The 10672-nt window shown below is 42.3% G+C and overlaps 1 protein-coding gene across 6 annotated transcripts; it reads right to left on the bottom strand.

The window, feature by feature from the left end:
* Positions 1-407: 407 nt before the first annotated feature.
* Positions 408-10051, bottom strand: zbtb34 (zinc finger and BTB domain containing 34; the record flags this gene model as incomplete). Of its 6 annotated transcripts, none has more annotated exons than XM_080765467.1 (3): positions 9896-10051; positions 6606-6700; positions 408-1967 (listed from the first exon to the last, which is right to left on the bottom strand). In XM_080765467.1, exon 3 carries the CDS (start codon positions 1932-1934, stop codon positions 408-410), a length of 1527 nt encoding a protein of 508 aa, XP_080621593.1. In that variant the 5' UTR covers positions 1935-1967; positions 6606-6700; positions 9896-10051. The 6 variants fall into 6 exon arrangements, with proteins under 6 accessions (XP_080621593.1, XP_080621591.1, XP_080621594.1 ...); XM_080765465.1 differs by having other exon boundaries at positions 6667-6700; XM_080765468.1 differs by having other exon boundaries at positions 9900-10051.
* Between the last annotated feature and the right edge of the window lie 621 nt (positions 10052-10672).

The following is a 10672-nucleotide window of genomic DNA, read 5'->3' as shown; positions in this document are numbered from 1 at the left end:
GAGTAAGTGGCCTCCTATGGCCACATGTGCAAAAACAGGTCAGGTAAAAAGGTGATATGACAAGCATCTTACCAGAGCTTTCACATTATCAATTATTGCAACATGCCTATATAACTCTGTAAATATGTTTTAAAAAACATTGAAAGATTAAAAAATAAAACAAAACAAAACGGAGGGGCCTTGATTATTGGGACCACCTCAAAAATAGCTGTTACTCCCTTTCCTTTGAAAGAATCTAATTTCCAAAAAGCAGCATTTAGCTTTTTGCACTCAATGGACTTGACAGGCAGGAAAGCCTTGATGCAAGTCAAGATAAGTCCAAAGTTTGAGGGAGCCGACTCAAAGAAGTCCTTTAGGTCCGAATTGAAATCAACATTTTTTAAAGCTTCCTAAACCTGAAGCAGGACTTAAAAATCACATCTGGATGATTGAGCCTCTTCTGGACTACACTTTGAACTCTCCTCCAGGTCATTGGCTGGTGCCTCCTCTGCATATTGCGCCTCAAAGGCCATCCCCTCTGAGGCATCCTCTGGTTCCTTCTGACCCGTGCTCCCTTCCGTCCTCTCTGGAGAATCCATATGATTGTTGCCGTCTGATGTTGCCATGTGCTTCTTCCTCAGGTGCTGGTTGAGGGTGCCCTGAAATGGGAAGCATTTTCCACAGATCTGGCAGTGGAAGGGCTTGTTGTCCGTGTGCCCACGGATGTGGTACTCAAGCTGGTCTTTCCTTGTGTATTTCTTGCCGCAGAACTTACACACAAAGGGTGTGATACCCATGTGCAGACGCATGTGGCGGTCCAGGCTGCCTTTCTGGTTGAAAGTCTTGCCGCAGTAGATGCAGACGAGTCTCTCATTGTAGGGATACCACTGGCTGCGCAGGCTCCGCTCTCGCACATCATTCTCAAGGCCTGCTGCACCCAACACTGGCTCACCTTCATCCGAGACCGGTTTGAGGTGACTCAGCACCCCTGCCGGGATGGTCATGGGTCGTTTTGCCCTGGCACGTCCACCTCTGAAACTGCTGAGCATGGAGCGGGAGGGACTTGAGCTGCTGAGGCTGACAAAAAACGGGGAAGACACCCCTGAGTAAGAGTATCCGGCTGGCTGGATGACAGGACCATAGGAGCCTACGCTAACTGCCAGCACCTGTTCTCCATCCACCAGTTCTGTGTGGTAGCCGTCATCACCAGCCGAGGAGCTGTCTGAGTAAGTGGGCCTGTCAGTCTTCTCTATTTTCACATGCACGTCTGTAACCTGTCCGTCCTGGCCGATCAGTTCCACTTGCTCGGTCTCTCCCTCCATGGGGGCATCCTGTTCTGACACTCCGTCACTGCTTCCCCTATCTGATTGGCCCTCTTCCTGGTGTTGTCGCACCCTGCCCAAGCCTTTCGCTGCCAGCTCAGCACGGGCCTCCAAGGTGCCTGAGTGACTCTGCCGGGAGTAGTAAGGGGGAGAGATCTGGGTGGGGTTAATGAAGAGGTTGCTGTCATTGACACCATTGTGGCTGGCCTGAGAGCCCTCCTTGTCCGGACTGCTAGGGATGCTGATCTTGGAGTGGATGGTCTCCAGGATTTGGGTACACTTGTCAATGATGGCCTGCATCTGTAGGAAGCTGGCAGCCGTGAGGAAGCTGATGACATCCTTGAGCTGCAGCGCGATATGGCCCGTGTAACAGAACGCCAACAGCTGCTCGAACACCTCGGGACTTTTGATGACCGAGATGGAGAGGCCACTCATGGTGCTGAGGGCCGAGTGGTCTCGAAAGTAGGGGGAGCTGGCCGCCAACACAGCCTTGTGAGCCCGAAAGGGCTGACCCTGGATGTGAACAATGATGTCACACAGCTTGCCTTGCACCCGAAGCTCATTTAGCTGGCTCAGGACGGTGTTGCTGAACTCCGGCACGTCAAACTCAATGTAGCCGCCGCCGTCGTCCATGTCTCGGATGTGTCTTTCTAGAATGGTGACAGCCTGATGGAGTAAATCAAGAGAATAGAGAGTTTAGGCTACAGAATAAGAACTTAAGAGTTTACTTATTTAACCAGATTAACTATGGTATATTTAGTTTGGGACACCTTTATTTGTTTTAAAATGCCATATATATATCATCATAATCAGGCTTTATTATTGTTGGATGATCAGTGCAATTTACTATTGTGAGTGCGAAATGTGTGATGGCTTTGTTTATTTCAGAAAGTGTGGGTGTGGAAAGGCCAATCTTAGAAGCAATGCAGAAAATGTTTTTTTTTGTTAGACAGGGTCAATATATTGAAGAAACATTTTGTACAGTAATAACAGAAGGTGAGAGGCAACAGACAATAATAGCAAATCTACAAGCTCGCACTGCTTTGCGATGCAACATGTTGTGAGCTTGAAGATCGGCAATTTTTTCTATTCATTAAAAAAACTAAAATAAGTGTATGGCGTGAGCTTAAGTGGTTAAAAATATTTATCCTTTTAAATCATCCGTTTCAAATGCCTTTTCGCGCTGCAGACGGTTGCGGTAGTCAGTAGACGTGTCTACTGCGGCATTTAATGCTCTGATTAAACGTGATTTTGTCCCTTTCAATGCATTCATGGCATTCGAATCCACTATTAAAATTATAATTATATTCACCAGGTCATAATTCACAAAACAAAACTTGATTGTAGTTTTAATGCTGGGGAGATTATTTCAGGGTGCCTAGGGAAAGATGATGGTCCATTCTAAACAAAATGTGCTGTCCGATAAACCCTAATGATTTTTATATCAGCATTCCTGTCTTTCTGCCAAAATCTGACCTCTAAATGATTTCCTCCTTTATCAATTTGGATGTAGTTTTCAAAACCGCTGACAGAATTCCTTGACAAAAGAGACGTACTAGACAAGGTAGGTTATATAGGAGTGATTTGGAAGCCTGTGCCAAAAATATACCAACCATATAGCCAACACACTACCTCACAGTAGCCTGAGAAAATACTGAATGTCATTGAGGATATGGACTGGTTTATGGAATAAGCCATCTCAAACTGGATAGCAAGCACAGTATCACATTGATTTTCTGGAAGGGCTGAGGAAAGAAAGGAAGGAAGGAAGGGAGAGAAGGAAGGAATACCTAAAACACTGCCTACAAACCCTGGTATCTACCAAAATGACATATAATTTAGGTTATTCATGTTCATTATATCCATATTCAAACCACACAAATAATTTTGACCCATTTCAGTGATCCATAAACAATGAGCCTAGCTTTACTGCATACAACAGCCCCATCTGGGAAAATGTGGCCTTGAAATAAGACCCAGCAGCTGGGCAATTTCACAGAAATTTACCAAAGGAATGAGCGTTGGGGATAAGAGCAACATCGTCCAAGTGTCAAGATGCTGTGCAAAAGCTTTGGATCATCCACTCAATTCAGAATCTGCATACCATTGCAGTTGGGAGTTTATAAGATCAACAACACAAAAAGCTATGTAAAACTAAAATCTAAAAACAAATGTTTGATTTGAGGAGTAAACTCATCTGTGTTAAACTTAAGCAGAGGTCACAAAATGGACATGACTTTTAGCATAATTCTGTCTTTTTTGTTGTTGTTGCAAGTTTGCAACAATATTGAGGAATTTTACTTATTTGTGTTAATGTGTACAGATATACAAATACATACATATCTCCGACTCCCACTGCATGTTTTAAGTTTTTAAGGAAGGATTCATGCCTCTCAATTCCAAGTATATATAGTCTAGACTAGAGCCTTTGTGAAAATGTCAAATTAAACAAAGCCACTTATCTAGTGTTTATTTGGTTCAAAAATAAATTATATAACAAATAAGTAAACACAGCCAGTCAGCCACAATACAATTACAATACAATGATGAAGCTAGCTTACAGAATGAACTCAAAAACTTCAAAAACAGACTATATTAACATTATATATTTGTTGAATAACTGTTTTTGGTAATGTGGTCGTAGAGATAGAAAGACGAACACCCCGTCTCAATTTGCAAGCATACATAAGTTTTTTTCAATGTGGCTCATTAAAATTTGCATTTACATTTATATTTTAGGGGTTTAGCAGAAGCTTTGACCCAGAGGGATTTGCCAACATTTCGAGTGAAATAAATCAGAGCTAAAGCCAGAATGGTTTTGTTTCAGGTGCAGAATATCACATAAGTGTTCCATAGGGTTGAGACTTGAGATCTTAAGTTACTGAGAAGACGAGGGCACATGAAACCACTCGGTTAACTCAGAACAAGTAACCTATTTAATTATACCGTCACCACCGGTCCGGTACCCATTTATTTACTATTACTACTTATCTTACATTGGTTTAGCGCCATTGCAATTGTGTAAGGAGAAGATACTCGCTCCTCCCTACACTGTGATGCTCATTGCTCACACCGACTCACACCTACTACGTACCGAAATTAAATACTAAGCTGAAGTTGCCTCCAATGTGGTCTCTATGTTCTGAATATATTCTGCAATGTGCACTCTACCAATGTGTGAGTATGTCCATGTCTGTAGTCCTGCTTATTTAAGCTGTTCAAATTGTTTTACGTTCGGCTTTACGTTCCCTTTTATGCCCATATTCTTTGTCAGGCATGCCAAATGAGGCTTCTGTGCTGGTTTTGGACAACCGGAAATGGAGAGTACCATTCCACCCATCTGTCTGTGTTCCTTTTATGCCCATATATGGAGATTTCTGAATGTGTCTCTGTGTCCCTTTATTCCTATATATGGAGTTCTGTGTCAGGCATGCCCAAATATGAAGTGTTGTGATGTCAGAACAGGCCAGCTCCATATGGAACCTGGGCGGGTCACTGTATAGGGCATGGGCAGAGGCCTTTTGTGGCGGTTCTGGACAACCGTGAGTCCCGACCGACTCGACACCGGGCACTGCACTCCCTGTGGGGGTGTGGAACGCGTGTGTCGAATTTGAAGTCGGTGGGCGAACAGTTCTGGAGTTACGTGCATTACAGCTGTACACACGTACAGACAGACAGAGACGTGGTGCATTTAGATAGATAGCTATAACCCTTGTTGGCAAATGGCAACAAAGTTTCTTCCTTTCTGATGCCACCTTGTGAATGGGGGCACTGTCGTTCTGGAATAGAATTAAAAGGGAATCATTCTGAACCATCTCAAGCAAATGCACATTGTTCTGAGAGCCACAAGGATTCTGCTTTCAATAAGTCTACTTTGTAACCTGTTTGGCAGTCAGTCAGCTACTGGTTTGTAGGCTATATACTATCTACAAACAACTCTGTTTTGACTGTGTTGTTAATGTCTACAATTCACACTAAATGCATAGTTAATATATAATAGAGTAGAGACATCATTCCCTGCCGACCTCTAGAATTAAAATGAAGGAAACAGACTTGATACACAACCAGATAAATAAAAAGAATATAAGTGTACATCTTATTATGCGGTATGCAGGCCTGTACATAAGCCAGAAACCAACTTCAGTGATTGGCAGTCGGATCCTGAGTCACCAGATTGAGGGCATTACAGTCCTATACATTCTATAGGCTACATTTGGCAGAGAAAGAGGAAAATCTGGTTCTGCTGCTGCTGCCAGAACCAGAAGGGAACATGCTGCTAGCAATCCATAGCCTGGTTTCAAGCATACCCTTTTCTACAATGCTATTATTCAAGGCAGTACTTTGGTGAAGCTGACAGTAATAATAAGAACTGTGAGTTTTATTCTAACTGAAGCTCCCTCTTTCTTTGTAATTAAGAAAAAGCTTATTCTCTTGTGGCCATGTCACACCTCCGGATGAGCATACTGCCACTGTTAGCCTTCATTCTTTCTCATGTACCACTAAATGCAATATTGGATTGGAATGTGTTTAGGCGTGACGATAGAATGATAGATCACACTCCACAGCCCATTCGTAAATGGCATGCTAGAATCTAGAATCATCATCTAGCAGCTAGATGATGCCACTAAGTTATCCAACAATACATTTACTGAGGCTTGGGTTGGTTGCAAAGAAAAATCCACCACACCCCATCATAACTAGTGTAACCACACTTATACTGAACACCAAACGCACAGATATTTTTCTCTTGTTGTACTAGTGATAATATACTGTATATTTAAGCTGGTGGCTGCAAATATGGTAATATTTGTGGAGAAAAATAGTTGCCTTTGCAGTGTTCTAATCTAGTTTAACCTTGGCCTCTACACCCCCCCCCCCCCCCATCCCCTCGGTGTCCTCCTCCAGCCTGCCTCTCCTTGGCAATTCAGCATGATCTTCTGCACATCAAGTCTCTGTCAGCACTTTGAGAACGTAAACACTTTCTCCAATTGCCAAAGCTTGCCAAGACACCTGTCCAACAAACCATATGCGCCTCTCATCCTGGCACAGGAGAGGGAAAGAAGCAGTAGGAAAGAGGGAATAGGAAAAACGGTAGGCTAGGCCTACATGTTATTTTCAGTCAGCCATTTACCAGTCTTTAAATATAGCATGTACGTGCATTAAACATATCGGTGAGGTCTGCTAACTTGGGCCAACATCATGCATACTGAAGTGAGAGCCAAGTTGAAGGGCAGCCAAAGAAGGCATGCTTAGTGGTTGAGATGCACACGTTGGGTGAGGGTCACATGCAATGCTCAGGCTCACATGGGAAAACCTAAAAAATCTTGTTCAGTTCAGTAATAAACCCACTTGACCCAGGTACTACCTCACTTTAGTTAGATCCTGTCTGGCAACCTCAGCTTTGTAGAAAGAAAGAAAGAAAGAAAGAAAGAAAGAAAGAAAGAAAGAAAGAAAGAAAGAAAGTCAGCAAAGTTGCAATGAATGCTTTCCTCAAGATCAGCAGCATTTCACATATTTTGCAAAACAGCTTATGGGGCAGACCGGACAAAAATTGCTTAACAAGCAAAGAAAAGGAGAGCAATATAAAACAGATAATAAAAGATGGCAGAAAATACCAAAGATTTTTGTCAATTAAAGGTAAGCTTTTTGGTTAACGCCCACAATAAAACTGGTGAAGGCAGAGTGGAAGAAAAAATAAAAACTCAATCGATATCACGAGGCTAATAATTGTGATACTGGCCCATTGCATGGGTCTCTATTTTAATTCAAAAGCATGTCAGGGTTGGTATCACAAGGGACTAAAGGAGTAAACTCATCTTTTATTTTAATCTACTCGCATGTCTGAAAGAATAATAGTCCTACAAGGGTTAGTGGAATTCATGAAAGTGGCCATCCCATGTTTTCATTTGTCTATTTTTGCCAAAAACCACATGTTCATTCTCAGCTTACTGTAACCTCTGGGAAAAACACATACAGTTTAAAAATATTCCCACAGTGGGAAGAAATTATTTTCAAACCCTGGAGGTGTCAGTAAAGTAGGGCTGTCATGCAGTTTTACCCAGTAACACAATAGCATAAAAAGTATCATGACACTAATACCACACCAGAGCACAGAAAAGGAGTTGTTGCTTAATAGGCTGACTGATTGAAGCAGGAAGGGGAACAGAAAGCAGGTTAATGGCCCAAATGAACCAGTTAATTTAGGCTACTTGTTTGTCTTGCTACTACAGTATATTTATGTAATGCACATTTCTACACTTCTGCTGACACACCTCATGGCTACCACACCCGAATCAATTGATTTTACATTTGGTTTAGGAATTATTCAGCTTTTGTTGGATTCACTGCAATGTAGATATAAATTAATACCGAAGTGACACTGAATTTAAACATAAGGGAAAAATGACTTTCCACTGTCTCTTCAAAAACGTTCTACTGATAGGCCTGTGATCCAAATAATCAAAACTCTGAACTCAACTAGATCTTCAGTCAAGTTTACAATGCAGGCTACATACACGTGTATTCGTGTACTAGGTTAATATAACATTAAATGTAATACTGAATGAAGTCTGCCATGTCTAGTTTTAAGTCTTTAAGAGTTTTTAAAATGATACAAAAGCCAGTTACTGTGCTTTAACAATACTGCAGTACAAAACTACAAGTAGGCCTAGAGTCCTAATTAAAAATCGGTTGTCAAAAATAGCCAGGGAAATCAGGCTTTGCATAGTTGCTTGCTGTGGCCTAATAACTGCTACTGATAAAAATACTTCTCTGTCACTTGAAAGACACTGCACCCTAGTGAGGCCTAAACAAGCCGATTCTTAAGTCAAGTTCATACAAAGCTTTTATTTTTACCATACTGTATAATTTACTCACCAGCAGCAAGATGTCAAACAATATACCACCGACTTCTGCATTACAATAATACAAAAAGTCCTGTTTTTACCAGATGCTCCATGATACACCTATCAGTTAAGTTGTGTATTGCTCAATCGACACTGATGGCAATGGGTGTCTCCAACCAATAAGCCTACAATTTTACAGCTTTATCCTGAAGAGAACCATGACTATAAAAATGCAGGGTTGAACGGGTGCAAAGCCATAATGCCTACTCATGCAAAAGGCTTAATTGGTTTGGCTCCCGTCTGCTCTGACAAGCCTATGGTGAAAATATTCAGAGAGAGACGTGCCTGGCTCCATATGCAGTGCACAGGAATACGGTGTACTACTATGGTGCAAAGTGAAGTGTTTACTGGATTCAGAAACTTCTAAGAAAACGATGTCACCAAAATATTGACTAACAGATATATCCCTGGGTGAACCCAGGTGTACTCAATAACCTGACAGACACAGCCCTGCACTTTGTCCTTCCAGGCCATAACCTATGTTTACAAGAACATGATTTCTTTCCAACAACCAAGTTAGTTTTTAAATCCCTATTATTAACACCATCATTTTGTAAGCCAGAACAGCCCCTGAGAAAGAAAAAAAAACGTAATGCATTCAGTTCTGCTATGTGTCAGAGCCTGGAATCCCGTGGGCCTACAACTAACCCCACCCCCGAACGAGGGAGATCGTTGGGCTGCTCCACGTAAAAATGATTTAAATCCCCCTTTTTACCATGTTGGCTTCATATACTAAACTATACATAATAATATAAACTAAAGAAGCAAGTCATTTGAATGTTGTAAGCAATGTTACGCTGGCTAGTAAATATGCCCTGTCCTAAAAAGTTTATAGCCATGTTTAGTGATGCTGATGATGTTGATCTTATCTCTCGGCAGATATCATGCCTCAGCCTAACCTTACCTAACCTACCGGTAACCGACACTCAGTTCTGTGTCTATCACACTTGATCTGGTACTGTGACACTTCAACACCAACTTTGGGAGTGACTCAATGGGTTCGGTCGAACACAGTACACCCCACTAGCAGCAGATAAACCTAGCTATCCACTGGGACTTCGTTGCAGGACGAAGTGTCATACGACAGCAAATATGTGTTTTCAACTATAAACAGTGTCGACGAGACCCACGTCGTCACTTTCCCCCGTTGAAAATGTATTTTTCTCGAGCGAAAAAGACCCGTGCGACTTTAGTATTAAATTAGCCGTTGACGTAGCACCAGACAGACAGGCAGGCATTCCGGAAAAATGGCTGAACTTTCGGACCGAGTTAGTTTTCTCCTCCCCGCCGCCGCCCGGCGGTCGGCTAGCAGTGCTTTTATCAACCCTTATCTCGCTGTAGGCCACCTTGTTAACGTTATCAATTTACGAGCTGTTCGCTTAAAGGCAGCCGAAACACATTGAGATGGTTGTCATTTGTGATGCTAAGCTATCTTAACGGCGGACAGTTAAAAAGTCTCAAGATTTGACGTTAGCACAGTAGTGGCTGTGCTGTTATAAAGTAGCCCGCTAACGTTAGCTAGCGGCTGCTAACAGTCGCGAGCTGGCTAAGCCACCCAGCTAGCGCACAGCACACAGACGGTAATTACACCGTTGTTCACAACAACTGCACACACTAATAACGCCAATAATTTATGTCGCTTGTTATCGCCCCAAGCTGACGTTAAAGTGTACTGTGGGAGCCGCTCACCTACTTGCAGATTAAACGTTGTCGTCCATTCCCCCCAATCAGTCAGTCAGAACCAGTCCAGTTCGCATTCACTGCAGCCAGGCCTCCCCCCCACTCCAGATGTGTCACACTCACACATACATACACACACACACACACACACACAGTTGCTGCTGCAATTCTTTTTCATCAACAGGAAGTGTTCTTTTGGTTCTTTTGCATTCATTCTATCTGTGTGTGCGTTTTGCAGCAGCCCCTCCCTGCTGTCTACTGTCAGTATTTCTTTTCTTTTTTTCTTTTTCTTTTTTTTTGCACGAAGACATTATGTTCTAGCATGACGTGGTGGTGTGCTGTGGATTGGAAGCATACATGATTGTCAATCATTGTTTTGTAAAATGCAGTTTAAAAGAAATTCCCATAGGCCCCATCATGGATAAAGTGGTTGCACCCTTACTTGTTGTCTGACACCAAGGATGACGAAGGGCACTTTTTTAATCAGGGCGAATGATCCGTTACGTTAGGGTGAATAATGTAGATAAGTCCATCGTTCATTTGCAATTAAATTAGCCTACATTGTGGCTCACTGTGTGGCAACATCGGATGGCCCAATGCTGGGACAGTAGCCAGTAGGACATCATATTATTGTCTAAAAATGATGACGTCGAAAGACACAGTAGCCTAGGCATGTGGCTGTTGATATGGTAAGCTTGATATGGATGTTATCATGTTTAGCTGTAGCTAACCCATAATAGGCTACAATAATTTAAAAGTATATTTTGTAACAATAATCTAAATCTG

This window comes from Protomyctophum bolini (genome assembly GCF_963924005.1).
Source record: "Protomyctophum bolini genome assembly, chromosome: 6".
NCBI classification, from domain to species: Eukaryota; Metazoa; Chordata; class Actinopteri; order Myctophiformes; family Myctophidae; genus Protomyctophum; species Protomyctophum bolini.
Note: the sequence above shows the minus strand (reverse complement) of the source record. Positions and strands in the feature narration are given on the sequence as shown.